Source organism: Gavia stellata, chromosome 10 (genome assembly GCF_030936135.1).
Source record: "Gavia stellata isolate bGavSte3 chromosome 10, bGavSte3.hap2, whole genome shotgun sequence".
Taxonomy (NCBI): domain Eukaryota; kingdom Metazoa; phylum Chordata; class Aves; order Gaviiformes; family Gaviidae; genus Gavia; species Gavia stellata.
Window position 1 is genome coordinate 4,718,871 of NC_082603.1, and position 24,438 is coordinate 4,743,308.

At 45.7% G+C, this 24,438-nt stretch overlaps 1 protein-coding gene across 1 annotated transcript; it reads left to right on the top strand.

Annotated features, from left to right (window-relative positions):
* Window positions 1-1,938: 1,938 nt before the first annotated feature.
* Window positions 1,939-24,438, top strand: TNN (tenascin N). Its single transcript, XM_009819755.2, has 16 exons — window positions 1,939-2,350; window positions 3,364-3,741; window positions 7,188-7,451; window positions 8,348-8,533; window positions 9,062-9,151; window positions 11,154-11,417; window positions 13,306-13,569; window positions 14,577-14,840; window positions 16,282-16,545; window positions 19,109-19,239; window positions 19,770-19,902; window positions 20,748-20,899; window positions 22,021-22,117; window positions 22,804-22,971; window positions 23,531-23,694; window positions 24,292-24,438. The coding sequence occupies exons 1-16, from the start codon at window positions 1,939-1,941 to the stop codon at window positions 24,436-24,438; spliced, it is 3,378 nt and encodes a 1,125-aa protein (XP_009818057.2).

Sequence of the window (24,438 nt, forward strand, 5' to 3'; positions counted from 1 at the left end):
TCAGGAGTGGAGTCCTCTGTTACTTCAAAGAGTATTATCTGGGGCAGCACCGTTATCTAGGTTCAGATGTGCTGTTACTATGGATATGTATTGGCCAAATGGTTTCTAGTTATCACATTACCTAATTTAGCACTTAAGGTTTTTTTTCTTCTGCTTGTGCAATGAATAACATAACTGCTTAGTAAGTCACATATGGTGGCATTTTGTATTTGCATCCTGTGATATGAAATTCTAAGTTTTTAACCAAGTATATATCACCTCCTGTACAGATTGACATCTACCATTAATGCCAAAATTTAGTCTCTAATGTTGAATAAGCTAACTGATAAAATTAGGTTTCTAACTTTACATTTTATCCTTCCACCCGTGTTTGTTCAGCTTCTTCCTTCCTGGTATTCTTGCCCATGAGGTGTTAATTTCTTAAGTCCAAAATTTTTGCTTGGTTGACAGCATAAAAAATTTTACAGCAAACAGTCTTGTTTCTGTTAAAGACTACCTGAAGACTTTAAACTAAATGTTTGGATTTCAGTTTTGACCTCTAAATGTCAATGCAATTAAACAGTACAGTTTTATTTATCTATTTTTGAGTCTTAGTTTTGAGACTTAATCAGCCTGAAAACAAGCTCTTCCTATTTATGTCTGCGGGGTAGGAAAGAAGGAATATTTTTGAAATAAAAGTACAGGAAAACAAATGAGTTTACAACACACCCTCTCACCCCCTGTGTTAGCAGATTTGCTCTAGTAGCTTCTAAATGAACCTTGCCAATGCTGAGATAACAAATCAGATAACTGAGTCAAAGCAACATAAACCTGCAATCCCTCAAGTGAAGCCAGTGTTCAGGTACACAAAATGCCAAAACATTACTTTCAAATGGAGGAAATGTTTTAATTCTCCCCAATCCAGATAACGGTGTAGGCTATGTGCTATATTAGGAGAAGAGGATGGGTTTAATTTTATGTATCATTTGAGTCACATGGCTAAAACCTGAATTTAGATTTAAAGGGCCTTTTTGAAGCAGTGGACTAAATCAGAAATCATCAACACAAGACCCTGAAGCTGAAGACAGCTGGTTCAGCTCTCCGTCAGGACAGTTGTACTCAAAGTGAGGGGTTTGTGACGTGTAATCAACAACACTTGTGAAGCTGGGTGAGGATCTCAGACCTGCCTCTACAGAGCAGATGTCCTCAGCTCCCCTCCTCTGTCTCCAGAGGCAGATATGGGGACTCTAAGGCTGGGGCTGACATTTGGTCAGGTTCTGCGGTCCACTCCTCTTAGCTGATCTCCCTCCTTGAGAAAACGTTCTGCACTTACAGTTCCTGTAGAAACTGACTCTTGGCATTCTCTTCAACACCTTCCTGAAAACACTTCCACCCATGCCTGAAATACAGCTGTCCTGGGAAGGGTATCTCATGGCACAATGCATGTAAAGTGAGCAAAACTGTCCCCCAAACTTCTTGTACCAAAAGATCAATGTCAGCTCTCTGAAGTTCTCATGCACACAGCATCAGCGTAGTTATCAAGCTTCTACTTGAAAACCATGCAGGCGGCTGGAGCTTACCATGGCCAAAAAGATGATCAGTAATCCAGATCACAGCTGGGAGACTGGTACAGTGTCTGTTGTAACTGCAGGGACATGAGAAGTGCTATGGCATAAATAATAATTGCAATGGATCATAATACTATGTCTCACTTGAAAGTTGCAAACTTAAAGCTCCTGGTCAGGGGGGGTCTTGAAGCTTTTTTGTATCATCTAACTCATCCAGTGTGACTCTCTTCCAGGTACTGACCAACCTAGTATTAAGTCAGGGCAAACCAGAGAATTTGTCTTTTAGAAAATCATGAAAACCAGCTTTATGATCACGCTTCTTACATTTTTCTTCTTCTTGAAAGCAGCTGTGCTGTTTGAGGGGTCAGTGCTTCCTCTGAAAGCCTACCAGATGCCTGTCCAGAGCTGGCTTATCTTCCCAGTGGGAGTATTGCTGTGCTGTGCTCTTCAGACATCCGCCATTCAACAACCTGCGTCTCGCAACTGCACCAGCGATGGTCAAAAAATATCCTTCAGCCACTCCTACAAGATTGACCTGCCCACATCCTCCCAGATTAAGGTGGAGGCAGATCCATTACAACATGAAGAGGACAGTGAGGTGCAGCTAGATCCTGGAGAGGCCGAGGAAAATGAAGAGCAGAATGTCATCTTTAGGCACAACATCCATGTGCACGCACCCAAAGGGGACTGTGAAACTTTGACCCACATTAAGGGTCTGCTTGAGAGGATGGAGAAGCTGGAGAAAGAAGTGGCAAAGCTGAGAGAAGTTTGCAGCCCTCAGAAGTGCTGTGGGGGAAGCCAAGGTAAGTAACAATTGCAGTATATGTTCTTACATCCCAGGTACAGCCTATTTACTGCAGAGATCTGGGGACTGGAATCCATTTGTCAAGGTTATGGGAGTTCTCCGTGAGCGAAATGCTTGAGTCCTGCAGATGGGATGGTGCTCTGGTTTCTGTGATGTGAAAGGAAATCTGAAGGTCCCAAAATGTGGTAGTACATACCATTTTTGGAACCAGCACAGGGGAAGTCTCCCCGTGTATCTCCCAGAAGTGGAAGGGAACAGTTCCCGAGTTTCACATAGGTGGGAGGATTCAATGGAGGAATTTCTGGGGGAGGGGAGGGTGGAAGACGAGTGAGGCACTTCTTGTTGCTGACTTTTTCTTTCTCATTTTTGCTTCCAGAATTTTGCAGTTGTTGAGAATTTGTCTTTTTATTTCCTCCTTGATAACTGACTAAAAGAAGAGCAGAGTTTACGATGATGATGATGTTTTGTGGTGGTCACAGGCTCTGCCTGTGATCAAAGGTTTATACAGCATGACCTTGAAGAAAAGATTTGACAAACTGATGTTGTTTGGGGAATGGTGACAAGGGGAAGGGCTAAGTCTTTTCTTACATGAAAAATAAAGGTGTATAGCAGATGAGAACAATGTGCTCTCCATCTTCATAATAACTGTGGTGAGAAATGGTGAGCTTAAATTACAGCCAGGAAGATTCAGGTTAGAGGCTGCGAAAAGCTTTCTAAGTGACTGGGGTGGTCGTGGAATCTGCATTCCTGCGACTGTGGACAAATGCGTTGGGAAAGGCAAGGGTGGAGCTGGTCCGTCCTCGGACCTGGGGCAGATGGACAAGGTGATGTCTTCAGGTCTTTTTCAGCCCATATTTTCCAGTGATATTTATGTTTTCCCTTTAATGACCTTGAACATACCGTTGCACTATCTGTCCATTGCTATGTTCCTAATTTTTTCTTTTTTTTTTTTTTCCCCTCTCATCTGTGTGTCACACTTGCTGTTGTACATCCTGGTGCTGCTCTGGCCAGGTGTCTCGCATTGCAGCGGCCATGGGACTTTCCTCTATGAGACTTGCAGCTGTAAGTGTGCTGAGGGCTGGGAGGGCAGTGACTGCTCCCGCCCCACCTGCCCCAGCCACTGCAGCGGCCATGGGCGCTGCGACAGCGGGAATTGTATCTGTGATGAGCCTTACTTTGGTGAGGACTGCAGCCAGCAGCTCTGTCCTGAGAACTGCAGTGGCAACGGCATCTGTGACACAGCCAAAGGGGTCTGCCGGTGCTACGAGGAGTTCATTGGAGAGGACTGCAGCGAGAAGCGATGTCCTGGGGACTGCAGTGGCAATGGGTTCTGTGACACAGGAGAGTGTTACTGCCACAATGGCTTCTTTGGCCTCGACTGCTCCCAGGGTAAGACATGCCTGTGAGTTATTTCTCCCTTCTTTCTTTCATTCTGAGTTTCCCCCTCTACCTCCCATAAACATTTGGTTAATCCTGTAGGTAAGCCAAGCCTGGTGTCACCATGTTCCTCTCTGAGCTCCTGCTGGGCTAGGGATTGCTGACTGGTCCTCGTCTTCGAGAGTTGCCTGGGAAACATTTCTGAATTGGGGAAAGGTGGAAATGCAGTTAAAAGTAGCGCTAGCACAAGCCTGCGTGTAGCAGCTGAACAAGAGAGCAAAACTGGGTTTGCAGCCTGTAATTACAGGGGGAGCCAGAGTCTGTCTCTTGACATACGAATGAGACAATAGAAGGTAAAAGTCATGTTTGCTGCAGTGTGCACTGCTTGCCAACAAGGTAATTGATTTGATAAAAACTGTGAGACAAAGGATGCATAAATCCTTTAAATAACCTCCCTTTGAAGTGAGGTCTTTGGGAAACTCTTCCTTATCCTGCTTTGTTACAAGGTAGTAAGATTTGCCTGAGAAGGCCTGGCAGTGCTTTCCTTGAGGTGTGTGTCCAGCAGTTTCTGCTTAAAGCTGGATGGCTTGGGCCTATTCCGAAAAACCTATAATCTCCCTATAACTGCAAGTTGATACTCCGGGCTTCAGCACTCAGCCTTTTACCCTGGAAGCCGCCTTTCCTTCTCAGCACATCACTGCTAAGTCTAATCTTTCACAGACCCTCAGGAAGGAGAAGTAGGTAACAGCCACAGGTTGAGCACCAGGTATCGCTCAGCAGGGGTTTGCAGTGACCTTACTGGCAGGTCCTTTCTGCTCCGGATCATCCCTCTCAGGCCTGACCTATCTGCTCAGAGACTCACCTTTTATTTAAAAGATTATTAGCTCAAATTCTTCATCCAAACGAGAGTTCTGCATCAAAGCTTTACTCCTCCTTATCCTTCCACACTATTCAGATTTTCTCTGTGGCTCCAGCACTCTTCTCTCCTGTCAGTAGACCAGGATTTACTGCTCAGGAGGCAGCACCTTTACAAAGGTGGTAAGCAGAATTGTTTTTCCCAGAGCAGAAATAATTCTCCTAGAGAAGTGTTGCCCAGCCAGCCTCTCCCGAAGGCCTGGCTAGGTCCCGCCTTGGATCCTCTTCTTACACATCTGCAGCTGTTTTACAGGCTGTGAAAGTGGCCTCTGTTCTCTGAGTATCAGAGTGAGCAAGCACTACAGAGTTAATGAATATTGCACAATCCTTTTTGCAGCTGTTTCTGAGCACTACACCTCCACTCCTCCTTAATTATTTTAAGTCCAAAGGCAACTAGTTCCTATCTCAGTATCTGTAGCCAGGTGCTCCTCTCCGATAGCTGTCAAATTGCCTTTTCTGTTCCAGTTTGGGTTAGATTTCTGCATCCTGGGACGTTTACACTGAGCACTGGTTTTAGTTATTTATTACTATGTTTTTATGTGTCTCAGATCATGAAATGACATATTTTGTTGTATATTGCCATGGTAACTGGAATGTCTGAACATCTAGAAGTTACTATCAAGCATGCAACAGTATAATTAATGTCTTGCAATTCCTTGTGAAGGAGAACTAGAGGACAAGGACATGTTGAACAGCAGGTATTTGCCTGTGCTCTTTCTGGACTTTGTTTACTGGCACGCCAAAATAGCACTGTGGGATATCTGAAGACGAATAAACCAGCAGTTTAAAACAAGGGTATCCACAAAAACAGTTGTTTGGTATCTTAGCACAATATTAGTTTAACTAGGAAGTCGATGTGTTGATGCTGTTAATCAGGCAATTGGAAAGGAAAACAAATCAGGACTCTGCTGTTCCCGGGGAGCCGGGGTTCCCAACAAGCCCCCGTGCGAGCTCTCAGCCCAGCGCTGGATCTACAACCGTGTGGCTCCTTTCCCGCTTGCTTCAGCCCTTAGGGCCTTAGCCTTCTTCCGGAGGAGAAGCTGCCTGATGGGAGAGACTGATGAGCGCAAGCAGAAAGCCAGATGGACTCTGGCACTGCCCACAACCACCCGTCCCCCTCATTCACCTCAGCAATTAGTGCTGTGCCTGTGATGAACCCTTTTGCTTCAGGCTAGGAGGTCCTCTGCTGTCAGAGGGCAGGAGGAGGAGGTTTTTGGGGGTTACCGAGTCCAGGCAGCGCCTCCTTCCCCTTCACGCCTTCACGGGGCCGCTTCCCCCGGCCCTGACCAGCCTGGCTCTGTCGAGTCCTGAAGCGCTCGGGTTCCTCACCTCGGCAGGAGGTGGCGGCTCTGGCGCATCTCAGGGCAGAGCAAAAAACCACTCTGCAAAAATGGATCCCCTGGGCTAGAGAGTCACCGCCTTTGCAAGAACCCCTCGTCAAAACGTCCTGCTCCGAAACACAAACTGTCCTAGGCGTTGTCCTGAACAGATGATGCTGGTTTCTTATGCCACATCTCTCCTCTTCAGAGAAGCAGATACAATCCTCTTCCGAACTACGCTTAGACAGGGGATAAAAACCACATCATATGTATTACGTATTTAGGTTCTTTGTTATTCTACTGCTAAGCTGGATTATTCAAATCCAGCTTCCGTATCACAAGGAGAGGCAGGATGAACGTTCTCACATTTTGTACAAAGTTTTCACCATAAGCAATGGCAGGCATGTATTGAGGGTAGAATTTGGTGAGAGCTGTGAATTGCACAAGGGGTTGAATGCTGCCTTTCAAGTAAGAAGAATCTCATGTTATCTGACCTAATGTTGCTGACCTGTGCCTTTTTACAGGCACTTGCTATCTATGTTTTGCTATCGGTTAGTGCCTTACTAATGAAATAAACTGATGAAATCGTCTACCAGCTTTATGATGTGCTTACTTGCAATTAAATTTGGGTAGACTTTCTGATAGATGTCCTGCATGGCTGCGTCAAGACACTGATGAGCTGTCTGTCTTGTGGCAAAACAGTGAAAGCACTGTTGGTGTCCTGAAATTTATGTGCCGCTGATTTGGCCAGGTCTCCTCGAGGCACCAAGGGTAAGTTTCCATCAGTATAGAAGTTCAGTTTTCTACCTCTACTGTGGAGAAGCTGTGTTCCCCAGCTCTGGGGACTAGATGACATTTTGAAATAACTCTGACAGTGATACAAAAAGAAGGTTTGGCTTTTCTTTCTCTTCCTGGAGGCATTGAAAGGGACAGCTTTATGAGAGAGTTTTCCTCATGCCAGTGTGGGTTTAGAAGCTGGAAGGAAGAGTCCAGGAAATTATTGTATTTGTTCCTGACTGCAGTATTCATTTGTATTTAATGATATACTGTTGGGCAGAAAGAAATGGGCAAATCCAAGATGACCACAGACTGGGAGTTCCAGTTCTGCATTCTCTTTATATTCAAAATAGGTTTGAAAAAAATTTCTTGCTTGGTCATGTGAGCCCTGGACCAAATGCTAAGACATTATCCTCATTGCAATGTGTTTCTTTGTTTCTCTTCTAGTGCTTGCTCCTCAGAACCTGCAGCTGCTGAACTCCACAGAGAGATCTCTGGCTGTCAGCTGGGATCAAATGATTGATGTGGATAATTACCTCATTAGCTATTATCCAGTAGGGTATGAGACATTGGTGAAGCAATTCCATGTGCCCAAAGAGCAGCTCAGCTATGAGATTGTGGGTCTCCACCCTGACACCACATATAATGTCACGCTTCGCCATGTGAAGAAGGGGATTGCCAGTGAGCCCAAGTATCTAGAAGCAAGAACAGGTAGGAGCAGGCAGTCTTTTTCTTCAGAGTCAGAAACTGTAGATCTTTAAAGTTAGATTCAAACAAGTGGAGCAAATGGTTTGACTTTGCAAGTTTGTAACATCCTGTCTGAGTGCAGGAGAGCACTTTCTCCTCCCAGTGTCAGCTGCATCTTTTTGCCTTCGTTCTCTTCTGTAGAATCTGTTTCCAGATCCATATCCTTGGGGCTGAAGGTATTGCAAATTTCCTGTCTCTCCCTTTATCTCATCCAAATCCTACTTGCATTGACACCCCTGAATTCCAGGGAATCCATAACATTGCCTACTTCCAGAAGCAGGAATGGATGCATGCAAGATAAGGCCAGCATGTTATTAAGAATAATGCACTGTTCGTCTGGATGCGGAAGGGACATTAAAGTAGGCAGGATGTCATTCCTAGGTACTAATTTGCCAAACGTGCCTGCAGCAGCGAGTTTTCCTCATAGTCTTTTCCCAGGACTGAATGAGCCTGATGCTATTGCTGTTAGGAGGCTGGGTATGGAAGGACTGCATATTTGACACATTCTCTCTAGAACTGAAATGGCATTTTGTTAGCAGCTGATAGTATGCTGTCTGCCTGCACTTGGCAAAAACAGTGAAAAGTTTGGTTATTTTAACATTTTTCTTACTTCTAGCACAACAGGTGGGAGCTGAGAGCCAGAAAACTCTTGAGTTGGAGTGTTACCATGGATAAAACTAAGCCTGTTGAAATGATGATTGTGCTGTACTTGCTTAACTCTTCAGTTTGGCTCAGGAAAATGTCTCAGGTCTCAGAGCAGGCGACTGGGGAGGGAGGGGGCCTGTTTAGCAACTTACGATCTTGTATTCACCTTTTGGTGCTGATCCTGCTTCCTCATGGCCCTCTGCTGTCCTTCCCAGTTCTGTCTGCACTCGGAGCCATCTGGGTGACAGAGGAGATGGATCACTCCCTGGAAGTGGAGTGGGAGAACCCACCAACAGATGTGGATTATTACAAGCTGAAGTTCAGATCTCTGGTGGACATGGATGAGAAGCAGGTCATGGTGCCCAAAAGCAATGACCCTAAGAGCAGGCACATCATGACTGGTGAGTACTTGTGGGTATTCCAGACTGGGCGGGGCAGGGAGAAGTGGCAGGAGCGACTGACGGTCAGACCGTATTCCTGAGGTGATTCTTCCTTCATGTGTGGATGGCCAGTTTTCCTTCACCTCGTGCCTGCCGTAGGCCAGGGTGAGATCTATCGGCGTTCCCCTATCCCATAATGATGGTTGTCTCCACAGGGAGAAAGCTTCTAAGACCTTTCTAAGACCTGTGGATAGCAAGTTTCAAGGTGTATTCATTCAGCTTTAATTCCATCCTTATTAGTAGCTGGTAACACTCATGTTATGGAAATCCCTACTTACTGTGTATGTCAGTGTATGCCCTAAGGGCAAGCCTGGACCAAAAGTGCTACCAAGGCATTCTCAAGACAAAAGGAAGTTCAGATAGGAACTTAAAGTTTAGATGTCTATCTGCTACAAACCAAGAACTAAGTAGGCTAAACAAAATAGCTTTCTTTAAGAAAAATTACTGTCTTCCCTAATAGTTTATAATGCTCCCTTTTGCTCCCTGTAGGCCTGAAACCTGGCACAGAGTACGAGGTCACCATCATACCTGTGAAAGACAATAAAGAGGGGAAACCATCCTCAGTGAGTGGTAGGACTGGTACGTGGGAAGTTTCTTTTATGATAGTGATGTTACTACAGTGTTCGGGGACAGATCTGTCAAGATCATGGCATGAAAAGTGCATAGTGGACTGCTTCTTCATGCATGACCTGCAGCTAGGTCTGCTTATATCTTGTTTAAGCTTGTCTACGCTGTATATTAAACACTAAACCTAGCCCTAGCTCAGTCTTTTACCTTGGTTTTAAATCTACGGTAACTTCATCCTTAACTTGACTCCAGCCAGACACAAGATAAGCATAGTAAGCTGGCCTCTGTATGTAATAACAACCCTCAAAGAAGCTCAGAGCTAGGTCCAGCAGTAAGTCCCAAGTTTTCTGGTTCGTGACTTCCCTAACTAGATCATTGACAGGATGACCTCGCTTAAACCTAGCACACATTATTTGCAGTCTGGATATAGCCCTTCCTCATGGATCCTCTGGGCAGCTGCCACTGACTGCTGCACAGCTTTTAGCTGCTGATTTGTCCGGTCTCTGAGCCCAGAAGCACCAAGGAGGATGACAAGTTCTTCTTCCTTCCTGTGTTGCCTGGCTCCAGCGTTACTTTTCTGTTCACCAGGCTGAACAGAACAGTTGGACTGAGGAGCAGATTGGCACACCGTTGCCAGGCCTGCATTTCCACTGGGGGCTATAGTCCCAGCCCGCTGTGTGGTCTGATACGCCTGTCCCCACGGAGGTGAAGTTGTGCTTGTCCAGTGGGCTGCACAGTGGCACAGCCCTGGCATTTCCGTGGTAGCTTGAGTCTTCGCCTCTTGCATGTGGAGTGAAGCCTCTGAAGAGGCTTCAGCTACTTGCTGGCCCTTAGGGGTTGAAGCTTTGGACTGCTTTATCTTGTAACAGAGCCCGAGTCAGATGTAGTCATCTCCAGCAGAGGGAGAGCGCAGAAGCATCTTAAGCTGACTCCTGCTCTGACTGTGTGCTCAGTATGACTCAGAAAGCCTGGCAGGTGCTACTGTTACTTGACTGTTATTTTTCCTGTAACTGGCAGCCTAACCATTCCAGACCTGAATGTTAAAGCAGATCTGGAAACCTTGTTGGTTCTGCAAGCTCTGTTGGATGCTGCAAGCTCTTCAAAATGTGGCAGAATATTTTTGAGGTATTATATTGCAAAAGAGAGGCTTGAAGAATTTTGAACTCTTATTCTACCTATACAAATCTGGAAACTCTGAAATTCAGCTCTCTTACAAAAAGGTAGGCGTGCTGCATCCAAAGACTGAAAATCCCAAATCAGGCCTGACATTCCTGAGGTTGTATTGTAAATTATTCCATTAAAAGAAAATTTATTTAAAACAACAAAACCTACAACTTTCACACTGCCATTGTAAGGTTGCTCTTCTTCCCTGTGTAGATTTTGATTATTTGGAGCACCCTTGGCTTGTGTTTTCAAGCTGTTCTTCACATACATGGGGACTGCAAAACTTCTCAAAAAGGAAAGAAAAAAAAAATTCACAATGAGTAATCCTGCTCATATTCTTATGTAACCCCTGGAATTTAGGAGCTGCAACTAAGACAAATACCAGCTATTGCAAGAGCTACCGCTAAACTCTGATTCACCACCTAAAATAGCAGAAGTCTTGGGGGAGTCTGAGAGACAGGTCTGCAGGGTAGGCAGAAAGGGAGAAGCAACAAATGGCTGACCCTGGAGGTAGAGAAAGGTGCTGTGAGGAGGGCAAGCGAGAAGGTAATGCTCAAGTCGGTACCCATGGAAGGTGAAGCAGGCAGCCTGCAAGCTTTTCCTGCAGATAAAAATGGCAAGTTTCATCTAAATGGTAGATTAGTTCTGCTTTCTCCCCACTCTGACCATGCTGGTTTGTCATGGGTGCGTTTCTTTCTCAAGGGGCTGTAGGGGGAACCTGTGTGACTCTGGTTTAGCTGGCCAAAGCAGCAAGGCAAAATGAAGGAAACGTGCACATGCTGTGACAGGTATTGTAGTGGTTTAATTCAGCTGGAGTTCCCTAATCCTGCACTTTGAAATGTTCCCTCAGGAGTTGATAGCCCAACCAACGTGGCAACTGACCGAGTGACAGAGGATTCAGCCACTGTCTCATGGAATAAAGTTGAGGCTCCCATAGACAGGTACATGGTGAGATACACCTCAGCTGACGGGGACATCAAGGAAATAGAGGTGGGGAGTGAAAATGACACCATGACCTTGCTGGATCTGAAGCCAGGCATGGAATATGTCATCCACATCTGGGCAGAGAAGGGACCCCAGAGGAGCAAGAAGGCAAGCACCAGCACCGTGACAGGTAAGTTGTAGTGGCAGCAGTGGAGGTAGTGGAGTTTGAAATTCAAACTCCTTCATCAATTTTACTTATTTTAGGAAAGCTTCTCCTGCTTTGCACAGGTTTTTAGGGAGGCAAAAAATTCATGTCATTCTTACTAGTGTGGCTGAACAGGTCTCCAGCTCAGCTTGAAGACTCTTTATTTTGAGTCCTGTTATGAGCAGGTCCTATGGCAAGGCACCAGTTACTGTCAGTACAGAGAAGGGTGAAACACAGCCAAAATTGGAACGTGTAATTCATGCCTTGCCTTTACAATGCCATAAACCACCTCTAAGCTTTTCTTTGGGTGACTGTTGTGGCCTTTCCCAGCAGGATGGGGGCTGATATGCATTTCGCTGATAGTCATGACAGAGCGTTTGTTAAAAAGGAAAAATAAATTTATTGGGATCATGGCGTAAGATAAGAATCACATGGAAAATCAAACCTCCGAACAGAACATTTGGTCACTGTCTCTCGGTGGCTGGGGGTCTCCACTGGAAGGGTACTTTCAGCAGGATCTGCAACTAGATTGGGAAACTCCTCGAACCACTGGTTTTGCTCAGTTCTTATAATCCAGCCAGCCGTGGTCCAATGTGGCTGTGTGTACAGGAGCAGTTTCTGCTGATGATTTGCACATGTCTTATGTATGTGCAGTCTGTAATTCTGCAGCCCAAGTTACCTGGGGGAGTGTTTGGGATGCTCCACTCAGGATGTTAACCTACACATTTAAGTGTATAAATCAGACTAGACACAACAGGAACTGCCTCGGGGAACTTGTAGGACTGTCTGAAGTTCCCACCCAGAGGGGATTGGTAAGGATCAGTCAAATGCTTAATTATGAAGTTCAGTCAGTCACTTACTTTCAAGTTGGTCCATTATCTCAAGCCAGCCCATGTTATCACTGATACAGTGAGCTCCTGGACGACCCAGGGAGTTAAGGAGTTAAATGAACTGCATATGCATACAGGCACAGCCCATACCCAGCTGCAATGCCATTATAACTAAAGAACAAGCTTGATGTTCATATGACTTCATTTTCATATCACACAAGAAAATCATTCACTTGATTTTTCTTGCCACAGGTGAACATCTCGTACTGCTAACTAGCTGAGCTGTGATTATTCAAATACATATTCCCAGTGTGCGCCGCTCTGGGGTGACACAAACGAGCTTCAGCATCTTTCATTAAAATGAGAAGTAATGTATTTTTGTCTCACAAAAGAGGTGAAATTAGTACACACAGGTGGAAAATCACAGCTTTTACCATAGCTAATGTGTGGACAATCACAGTGCAGCTAAGCTGGTGTGTGGTAAATTACAGCGTGGCTGTCAGATGATTGTGCATTTGTGCCCTGGAGTTTCGAGCCTGCAGCAGAATAAGCCAGCGTAAGAAATGCTGCCCCAATAATTTGGGAGGCATCTGCAAGTCACCTTGGCATGGACATGCAAGTGTGTTTACCAATGTGTCAAGAATAGTAGGACTTGCAACTTGCACCCTTGTTTTTTATCTACCTTGCACTGAATCCACAGTACAAAATGATTTGGCTCCACAAATGGTGATATCCAATGGGCCTCGCTTCAGTGTCAGTTATTTACATGATCAAAACACAGTTTATAGCTAAAGGTGAAACTTCTATTAGATTTACTAGTTTGAGCTGGAGGAAAAAACAAGCAGCTTTTGGACACACAAGCCCTTTTTAGGTCTTTGGGCACAGAGTCATTTCCCAAAGCTCGTCTGTTTTTCCAAATATATTTGATAGTCTAATAAAACATATACTACCTCTGCCTGTAAAACTTGTGTTTGTGTCTTTAGATGTTGTGATTACCACAGCACTACACTAAAACTTCTAGTAATTGTGACTTTTGCTTACAGAAATCGACAGCCCAACTGAGCTGTTGACTGACCAAGTGACAGAGGATGCAATTACTGTTTCGTGGATCAAAGTGCAGGCTTCAATAGACAGATACAGAGTGAGCTACACCTCAGCTAATGGGGACACAGAGGAGAGGGAGGTGGAGAAAGACAAGAATGTCACTACTTTGGTAGGACTGAAGCCAAGCATGGACTACGTCATTTACATCTGGGCAGAAAAAGGAGAACAACAGAGCAAGAGAGCCAGCACTGAGGCTGTGACAGGTAAGAGGGCAATAGATTTTGTTAGAAGTATAAGTTACAGCCCAGCTTTGCCTTAACACTGAGTAAGTCCATCCCAAGACAGTTTCACAGCAGAGGGAGATTCAGGCTTAACAGATCAAGTCTTCAGGTTAGTGCATCTTGCTGTGAAACCTGTCCAACATCATCACAGAGAGGTTCTGATTACCTGTATGTACTACAAATGGGCTGTGTTGTGATTACTAATGGGGGTTAGGGAAAATGAAGCCTTTGCAGCAGTGTCTCTTATGTCTTTGTATAGTCTTGTTTTATTTTAATTGGTTAATTCTTTTATGCTTCATCATGGAATAGGGAAATGCTCTGTTCCTTTTCGCAGATTAAGAAATTAAAGCGCAGAAAGATTAATAGCATGCAGGATGCCTTTTCTTGCACTAGGACGATGAATCCTTGTTCCTCAGTTGTTCTTACCAGGACTTTCTTTCCCCTGTGCAGCCAGTTCTGGTTAAGAAGGTGGAGTGATCTGCCCAGTGTGAGCGTTACTGGTTTATAACAACATTGTAAAGCTGAATGTCTGAACAGCAAGCTGTTGCAAGTGTTTACAAGACCCATGCTCTAGGTCGGGGACTTGCTGAAGGAAGATGAGTAAATGCGTACCTGGGTCATCCTGGTCTCTTAACAAATGAGCTTTGCTTGTTCTCTCACTTCCTGGACAGATGACATCCATGTGAGCTTCAGAGGTTTGTGACCATGAGAAAACAAGAAAGTAACAATATCTTGCTTTGCAAGGGCTCTCTTCTGTCCAGGTCAAGACTATAAGGATTATAGTCTATTAATCTGTAAGGATTAAAGACAGACCCCAGTCAAATCACCTCAGACCTTGACACCTCCCAGCTTTGTAGGTCCAATCAGTGTGTGACCCAGAAATAGGACTTGAAAAAGGAAGAAACTGGCAAGGCCCTTGAGGGGAAGGAGTGTCACAGTATGGCCTGACTATGACAGCCTGTGTTCTTCACTTTTAACTCTCTCTGCAGAAATGGACAGCCCAGCTCACCTGGTGACTGACCAAGTGACAGAGAACACAGCCACCATCTCCTGGGACAGGGTCCAGGCTCTCATAGATAGGTACATGGTGAACTACACCTCTGTTGATGGTGACACAGAGGAGATGGAAGTGGGGAAGAACGAGACTACCGTGACTCTGACAGGACTGAAACCTGGCATTGAATATGTCATCTACCTCTGGGCAGAGAAGGGAGCCCGGCAGAGCAAAAGGACCAGCACTGAGGCAGTGACAGGTATTCCAGGAGAATCTTTGTTGTTCTACATGACACTATGTTGCAGATGTGATCTCAACTTCTGTCCTGTTTTCTTCTGGCCTGTTGCAGAGCATATACTAGGCAGCGTTTTGTCTTGTGGTCACCTATGGTGTAGGGCCATCCATGCCAAAGGCACCTTCAAGCTTCAGACAGAGATGGTGCCTCCTGCCAAGTCTAGAGAACTTCTAGGAACTAGTGACTGCTCTGTTAGTTTGGAAACTATCAGCCCGGTGTAAGCTTCACAGGACCTTGCTAAAGCACTGTGATCCTCACTTGTTAGCTTTGTCTGCTGGTTTTGGTCTTCAGGTATGCTGAGCTCTGCCCCTCAGTATACGCTACTGCTGTTGAACCCTGCTTAAACTTAGGATAGTTCAACTACTACCACTGATAAGAATGGTGTTTATCAATGAATCAAGACTTGGAAGGAAACATCCCTATTTTAGTTGTCATCTTTTGTAACATAAAAGGGTAGCAAATAGTTTGAGTCTGGAAAAAGTCTCTTAACGGTCAGTAATCCACTTTGTACAGTCAAGATTTTTGCTTACGGAATTTGGCTGCTTAGGTAGGCTGAAGACTGACTGATTGGCAGAGGACACTGCTAGCTTTTCCTGGAAATGAGGGAGAGATGGAGTAGGACGCAGGTCTCGCTATCCTGATTAGTTTGAAGCCGGACGTGGTGTACATCATCTGTGTGGGGGCTGGGAAAGGAAGCAAGCGGAGCAGGAGGGCAGGCACAAACACGGTCATGGGTGACCTGTGGAAATTTTGGCTTGTGATTTTGCAGCTATGGAAGGAGGGGTGTAGCCTCACACGGTGAATTAGCTATGATTATGTTCCCCTTTGGCCACCTCTTTTGCCAAGGCCCTCTTCCCTCAGTCATACTGTAGAGAAGTGTTACACCTTGCTGGCACTGCACAGCTCAAAAAGAGATATTTGAGGGGGAGGCTGACAAAGGGGAGCAGAGTGTTGGTCCTGCCTCTCTCTCACATCTTTTCCTTTGCCTCAGTGTACCCAGTGTCAGCCAGGACTCCGGGGCCATGCATGCTCCCAAATAGCTGGTCTAATGGATCTCTCTTGAGGCTGTGTCAGACCTAAATTCTTATGAACCTTAAATTTCAGTTGGACCTTCTTCTGCGCGATCATTCTTCCCTGTATCTCTACTTGGTATTTTACTCCTGAGGCCTCTGTCTGAAGATGGCTGTTCCTCAGTCCCTTATCTTGTCTTACTCCAGTTCTACATTGTCAATAGCAAGCGCAGTGATTAGCCACTGGGAACCCAGTAAAGCTACAGAAGAGTTAGTCCCTGTCATCCTTTGCTTCCTGAGGGTAGGACCCTGGGGCTTTAGAAAGCAAAAGTTTTAAGGGGAACATGTTTGTCTCTTAGCTACTCACACAATCTACTCTGCATTTTATTTCTTAGAAATGGACAGCCCAAAGAATCTGGTAACTGACCAAGTGACAGAGGACTCAGCCACCATCTCCTGGGATACTGTCCAAGCTCCCATAGACAGGTATATGGTGAGCTACACTTCTGCTGATGGGGACACCAAGGAAATAGAAGTGGGGAAGGGCAGGAGCATTACCACCCTGACAGGACTGAAACCAGGCATGAAGTACACCATCCATCTCTGGGCAGAGCTGGGAAGCAAGCAGAGCAAGAGAGTGAGCACTGACACGCTGACAGGTAACTGTGGGCAGAAGGGAAAGGAAACGAGGTAGAAGGACCCCATACTCTCTTGTTATTTTATGATCTCTTTTTGTATTACTGGGTAATGAAGATGCACAGTGGTAAACCCATTCTGAAGATAAGTGCATGAGTATAGAGTACCATAACAGAGACTGCTGCTATAGATGATTATAGAAGAGGCAGATGTTGTAATAGAAGAGTGATGACAGCTGATGGTACCCAGCTTATTTCACTAGTCCTTAATCAAAAGCATGTGGTGCTCCATGCGTTGCTGTCAAGCCTAACAATAACAGAGGTTTAACAAGCAAAGTTAAGCCATTTTAGAATCGGGAACAGTTAAAAATAATGGCCTGCCCTTTGACTTGTGACCTTAGACTGGTCCTAGGAGAATGCCAAGCAGGCTTAAATCTGCCCTGTTCAGTCGGTCATAAGGATTATGGTGTACTGGGAGCACTTCAGGGTCACTCTATCCATTGGCCTTGCTAATGTACTTTTTCTTAGTTTATGAATCAAGCTGGTGTGATATAGAACAGTTGAAGCTTGGATTTAGGGCAAGGTGCCAAGCAGTTCCCCAGTGCTTACAGAGGTCAAGGGCAGCTGATGGGGACGAATGGAGATCTCTTGAGGCCAAAAGACTGAACCTATCTGGAACTAGAAATGCAAGGAGAGTTTCAGTAAATTGAAATGTTGGGGTTTTTTGAGAACTGGAATGAAAATGGAGACACCTGGAAATTTCACATGAAGTGAAACTGATGGGAGAGGGAATGCATTTAGCATTAGTAGGGATATTTTTGAAATATCGGCACAAAGAAACCTATACTCTTTTTTTTGTGTGTGTGTTATATTTCCAAAAGTAATGACACCTCTGCTAAAATAATACAACTTCTGAGGGGGAAAAAAAAAACCAAAACATTTTCTTACTCAGGGTGATGGCTGATGATTCCCTAGCATTCAAACCGTCTGTTCTGCGGTCTCCTGCACCCATGGAAACTGCTGACTGGCCTTTAAGAGCAGTGCTGGGAAACTGCAGGACTCTCTCTAAGGCTGCCCTTCCCATCCTTTGCTTCTTGTGATGCATTTGGTACCTTTGAGCTCCCTCTTCTGTCCAGCGGGAGGTATATGAGTTATGAGTTACTCTGACAAGATTTCGGTGTCCTTTTATTTAAAGCAGCTGTTTAGCGGTCTCCCAAATGAAGGAGCCTAGTGAAAGGTGGTTTTCAGTTATAATGAATAGCTGGTGTTTTAAACAACATGCTGTGTGAACATTGGTGTTCCTGTCCCTGTTGTTCTCCTTTATATTTGGTGTTTTGATTCCTTCTTCTCTGCCTTTGTATCTGCTTTAAGTGGTAACCCTATACACAAGGAGTACAGTGTTTCCTGGGAGAAGACACACTGCTCCACTCTTCTCGTTTATCTAAGACAGACGTATCTTGGCCTTGTCTTCCCCCATGGCCTTTTCACAACTGTAATATTTCACTGATGCAGTATAATCATTGTTATGATTATCTTCCTAGCACTCTTCAAGGTGTAGAAAGTGGTGTTGCCTGGTTTATATGGAGAAGAACTGAATCAATGGACAAGTTAAATGACATGCCCGTAGTCCCCCAGAGGAACAGGGACTTCTTCTGTGGAAGAACAGGGAATTGAGATGAATTATGCAGTTACAGTTTGCTATAAACTCAGATGTACTTCAGGGTTGGAGCACTCTTCCCTGAAGGCCAGCACTGCCCACCAAGAACCTTCTTTCTACAACTCCTTGGCAAGCAGGACAAACCTTACTCCTTAAATTCTTTAAGATGTTCCCAAAACACCAGAATATAGCAAGCACAGGATGATAATTAGGGAGAGGCTTCTTCCATTCTTGCTACTTCCAAACGAGGTTTAGAAATTGCTTTTATCTTGAGGGAAGCACTGCAGCCCTGTTGTGGGCATCTCATAAGACAGATGCTTTTTGACAACTGCTGTGAGCTGGCATTGCTTGAAAATAATTCTGTTCTTCTTGTAATGCTGAACTTGGGCAGTCTGACTGCACAGGAAAAGTCTGAAAAGTCTGGCTAAGCCTTTGATGTCAGTGAAGGAGCTGGTGTCCAATGTACAGCACAGACTAAACTGTAAAGCCGCGGATTTCTTTGTATTCCTGCATTTACTAAAGAAGGCTGAAGCGTGACAACAATAAAGCCTGTGAAGTCATTCTTCATCTGCGGTAGGAAAACAAGGGGTAGGGGCTCTCAGCAGGCCACACTAGGGCCATGCTCCAGGAGTGGGGCATAGAGACCAAACCTGACCTATCTGTGAATGCTCCTCAGAGATGAGACTGATGGAGCTCCTGGGCCCTGTACAGTTGAGCCAATTGCAGGGCTTGCAAAACATCCCAAAACAGATCTGTAGCAAACATTGCCATGTTTGGTCTAGGCTTCCGCTAGCTGTGAAGGTCACTAGGTGACTTCAGTAGTTCCCAGTCAATAGAATCAGGCATTGAAAGCTTAGCCTAAGCGCTGCACTGCAGTTGCTGTCTTTCATTTATGCAATGGGACTTGAATTTTCTTTTCTTTTTCAATAGAGATCGATCCTCCCAAGAACCTCCATGTATCAGACGTGACTCATTCTGCTGGTGTGGTTACCTGGACTCCTCCTGCAGCACAGATTGATGGCTACGTTCTGACCTACCAGGGTCGAGATGGCATGAGCAAGGTACAGTGAATTCCTCAGCCTTGCAGACCCTGCTGAAATCACCCCTATGATTGCAGGCTCTGCCAGTTGGGTCTTGTGGGTATGTGGTCCACAGAAAAACAATTTTGAGGGGGAAATCTATGCTATCCACAGCCCAGGGAGGGAGAGCTTAAGGAAGGAGATGTGCTACTGTCATGAGTCGAAGCTGTGGAGGGACTTTGTGACAGTGGAACGCCTCTTCCCAACAGATCTCCAGGTGCAGAGAACACGTTTGCTTCTTCACTCCTCTTTTCTAACTTGATGTTACCTGGAAAGGCAGCACTCAAGAGGGATAGAGTGTCCTCCGTGTCCTAACAGTGTTTCTTGAGACCTTGCCCCAAATCTTCCTTCTGAGGAGATGGACTCTGTGTCTCAAGGATATACAGTGAATGTGCCTGTCTGAACTCTACAAGCAAAGCCCGTAAATACATGCAGAGTATGAGCCACTGCGGTCCAGAAAAGCTAAATGCTAATCACAGTTGGATTGACCTTTGATCTGTTTTATTTGGCAGGAAGTACAGCTGAGTCCTAGTGAACAACGGTTTGTGCTGGAAGGACTGGAACAAGGAATGAGGTATACCATCTTTGTGATGGCCTATAAGGGAGATCATCAGAGCAGACAGACAGACAGTACCTTCTCAACAGGTAGGACTTGGCCTTGGTTGTTGCACTTCTCCCTGTGCTCTGCAGCTGTTCTGCTTTATGGTAGAGGTCAGAGATATACAGAGTTCATGTTCTACGGACGCACTGGGAAACAATGTGATCATAAGCAAACCATCTAGTGAGTCAATGATGTGTCTCCTGGCTGGGAGTCCATTCTGAGCCACACCATCTGGAGGCTTGGAAACACAACGGGATAGTGTGAGTGGAGATTGCCCATACTGGTCAGTGCTGCTGGCAAACCTTGCTAGCCAAGTGCAGGACAAAGCCTCCTGGTGAGCTGCCAGTGGGCAGGAGAGATGATGATACACTAGAGATCTTTCTGCACCATCCTAGTAATGGTAGGACACAGCTATGTAAGTACTGTCGTGGCATTGGGTAGCTGCCCAGGTTGTTTTTGGAGGTCAGGAAATGCACACCAGAATGGCAGAAAATCAAACAAAATCTCACACCAGCTTGCTGTGGGAGCCTCTCGTACTGTGCCAGTGCCCGCAGGGGTTGCCAATTGTGGACAAATTGTGAAATGCAGAGAAATTAAACTCCCTGTTTACTGGCACTCCCACCTTCACAAACTCTTCCTGCCCTCCCTGCGACCCAAGACCACATCTCTTGCAGCTTCTGGGGACCCTATCTGTGTACCAGCTCCCAGGCAGTGGGGAGGGCTGCCAGCAGCAACCGGGCACTGTGTGAGTGCACAGTGGGGGCTGCTGCTTTCTTTACTTCTCTCCCAGTACTGTTCTCCTTAGGAGATTCCTAAGGGTGTGAAATACCTCCTCCAGCTCTATGGCCTGCTTTGCTGATGTGATGTTTTGCCCCCTCTGTTCTCACAGTTAGCTTCCTCTACCCCTATCCCACGGACTGCAGCCAGACGCAGCAGAATGGAAATGCCTCCAGTGGCATTTACACCATTTACCTGAACGGGGATGGCAGCAGGCCGATGCAGGTGTACTGTGACATGACCACTGATGGAGGCGGGTGGATAGTGAGTGATTCTCTGCTCCTCTTTATTTCTTTTATGAATGTAATCAAGTGGACTTGGTACTGGTGTTAGCTGAGGCTCCTTTTGCTCTAGTGCAGTGCTGCGTCAGCTCCTGCTGTGATGGAGTAGCATGTTTAGGAAGGGTGGTGGATGCTGATGTACCCCCTGAGACTGTCAGTAGGAATGCTGTGGGAGGCTGAATAGGTCAAAGGCTTGACAGTGGGATACTGGGGTCTGGTCGTGAATGCCACACAAGCTTATATTATTGCTGATTGAGGGCTATGACTGAGTTATGACAGCTTAATGTGTCACCTCTTGCCAGTTGGGTCACGGGAGTTGTCTATGAGGGTGCGTTCAGCCCTGTCATAAGATGAGGTAGTACAGCTTAGCTTAACTGCCTTTCATAATGAGTTAACTAAGCTATATTATCTCATCTTGACCACAGTATAAGGTTACATGTATGGACAGTTAACACAGTTCAGCTGATGCCTGTTAGTATTTTAAATGTTAGTACTGTGAGGATGCACCTGGACCCTGACCACACAGTAGTTGTTGAGTGGCTCAAGGGAATCTGGAAGCAGAAGCACGGATGCTTTGAGGTGAGGAATGTGTATGAACATGAAGGAGTGAATCTGAGGTTCTCTGATAGCTGTCTCCCTAAACAACCGAATAAAAATATCTTTATTCCCTTCTTCACCTTCCATTTTCAGCGATAAGTGATTTTCTCCACTGAAATAAATTGTTGTGCGTTACTGCCCAAGTCCCCCTGGTTTTAGTGAAGTTTAGAAACCCAAATGTCTCGTGGATCTTGTCTCTAAGCCTGTTTTGTCTAAGTGTTTAGAACGTGCTCAGATTTGTGCTGCCCATAGGCATTCGTGGAAAGTAAACTGTAAAATCTGCACAACTAAGTATTTACCCCAGTGCTTACGTGCAGTCAGAAAATGGAACTGCGTTCCTGTGTGTACCCTGCTCAGGAGCAGTGTACCATCAGTGAGAGTTGTCTGTTCCTGAATGCTTCCCCTTTTTGTCTGCGTTTTGAATTGGGATGAGCATTTCTCATCCCCATCCTCCTTGTCTCTCCTCAACCTGTCATGAACTCTCACTCAGCGATCCTTGCTTTGCAGGTGTTTCAGAGGCGGAGCACTGGTGAGGTGGATTTCTACAAACGCTGGAAAAATTATGTGGAAGGCTTTGGAGATCCCACTGGGGAATTTTGGCTTGGTACAGTACAAGGGTGTGATCAGTGAAGAGCTGGATATTTCACCAAAATGCTGAAATATCCGACCCCCCGAGCCTGCAGTCTTGAGCTGTCAGCTTTTGTGTCTTCCCTAGAAATGCCAGTGAAGCATTGAGGGATCTCTAAAGGCCCACTAAGTATGTCCACTGACATCTTTGGGCGTTGGAGCAGTCCCAGAGCAAGCCAAACTCTGGAAAGGTTTATTTCAGACTTGTGTGTTCCTGTGAGAGGGGAAATAAAGAAATTGCATTTGTGAAAATGCGAAGACCGGGATACTACACAAAACTTGGTGTACTCAGTCATTTTTTTGTCTGTCGTGTTCTGTTAGTGAACTCTGCGTGGGTCAGAGAATCCAGCACAAAATAGGTCAAGGTGTTTGGAGCAAGAGTCTTTAAATGTTCTGGGGAAGAAGAATGTTGCGCTACAGCCAGTCTTGCGCTGGTTTAGGTTGTTTGTTTTTTCTCATGCTGCTGTCTCTTGCCAGAAGATGAGATAAGACAGCATAAACTCGGCAAAGTATCACGACAGCATCAAGTAGTAGGGAAGGAGGGAGGCAGGAAATAGCTGATTTAACCAAAATGGCCACAGGGTGAGAGTCTAGGACTGCAAAGGTGAACAGGATTTTTCTTTTTAAGAGTAATTCTTTTTTCTTTTTTTTTTTTTCTTCTAGGTCTTGACAAGCTGCACAATCTCACAAGCAGCAGCCCCATCCGCTATGAGCTCCGAGTGGATTTGCGGACGGCCAGCGAATCTGTCTATGCTGTCTATGACTTCTTCCAGGTTGCCTCAAGCAGGGACAGATACAGGCTGTCGGTGGGGAATTACAGAGGCAATGCTGGTGAGGAGTGCCTTGTACTTGTGCTGTCTCTGCTTCGCACAGGGAAGCAAAGGCCCATCTCCTGCTGAAGCCAGGAGAAAGAGTTGCTTTTTCACGGGGAAGAGGGGGCTTTGTAACCCAGGGAAACACCAGCTGAAAAAGCAGACTGGGGAGCATTTCCATGAGGTAACCTGATGGGGGGGTACCTTCTGACACTCCCCAGCTGCAAAGTGCAAAGAAAGTGGCTTTTGTTCAGGATGGGAGTTTGCTCAACGGCAGTAGCCATCCTGGTGCTGGCTTCTGCCACTGGTAAATCCTTACCATTGCCGTTTTGTCCGTAGTCTTCCACTTACCCTTTCATACCTTCTTGCTGTAAGGTTTAGATTTTCAGCTGGAGGGGATCAAGCCCTTGGACATGTCCTCTAATAGCAGCCCTTTAGAAATTATTGTCCAGGCCTGTCCTGTGCTGTTGCTTTTCCCCTGACAGGCCTGCTGTGTCCTGCCTGAAGCCTGTATAAGCCCTCAGGCTGAGCAACTGTAGTATCTTACTCCTATTCATGTCTTTCATCCTTTCCCTTAGGGGATGCAATGACCTACCACAATGGCTGGAAGTTCACAACGTGGGACAGAGACAATGATGTGGCTCTCAGCAACTGTGCTCTGACACACCATGGTGCGTGGTGGTACAAGAACTGCCACTTGGCCAACCTCAATGGGAAATACGGGGAGAGCAAGCACAGCGAGGTGAGTGGTAGAGCTCTGTCTGGTGGTCAGCTCTTCTCCCTAGCCTTGAGAAAACACAAGGGTGGGATGTCTCTCCTTGGAGCAGGAGAGATTGCCCAGGCTATCCTAACTCATTTAATTTGAAAGGAAAATGATCTATAAGGAAACTTAGAGCTCTTACTCTGTCCTACCTGGATCCAGAGGACTTGAGCTCATGGCCCCCTGATTGTTGTGGGCAGAGATACTTGAGGTGGAGCTGTCTTGATTTGTGAGGGGAACCCATAAAAGAACACTCACTAGGAGCCACACTACGATGCTGGCTCACTGTCTGGTGTAGCCTATACCTTGGCTTTCAGGGCATGCCTTGGTGTGCATCTCATTGTACAGGCTTATTCTGGGCTTGAAGATGGCTCAGTCCTGTTGTGTTCCAAACTGGATAGAGATTTGATTTATATTAGGAGTGTCTGGAAGACTGATTATAATTACAGTCAAAATCTGGTGAACAACAGCATCTCTGTTTATTGGGGGGTTAAATGGTTATTAGAGGGGGGGCAGTGGTAGACTCCTATCACTTGGCCTGGGTGCTTTAATAAAAGAAATTCCTTGGTCTTTTCCCAGGGGGTGAACTGGGAGCCATGGAAAGGCCATGAATTCTCCATCCCTTTTACTGAGATGAAGATCCGTCCTCAGTCTTTCAGTAATGAGCCAATCCTGGGGAGGAAGAAGAGGTCTCTATCAGGGAAGAGGAAGAAGATCAGGGCTTAA

Bases quoted from the DNA above. Each gene is read 5' to 3' on its own strand.
- TNN (XM_009819755.2), top strand. From the start codon at position 1,939: ATGCCTGTCCAGAGCTGGCTTATCTTCCCAGTGGGAGTATTGCTGTGC. The intron at 13,570-14,576 runs GTAAGAGGGCAA...CTCTCTCTGCAG, and splicing joins CAGCACTGAGGCTGTGACAG to AAATGGACAGCCCAGCTCAC. The intron at 16,546-19,108 runs GTAACTGTGGGC...CTTTTTCAATAG, and splicing joins GAGCACTGACACGCTGACAG to AGATCGATCCTCCCAAGAAC.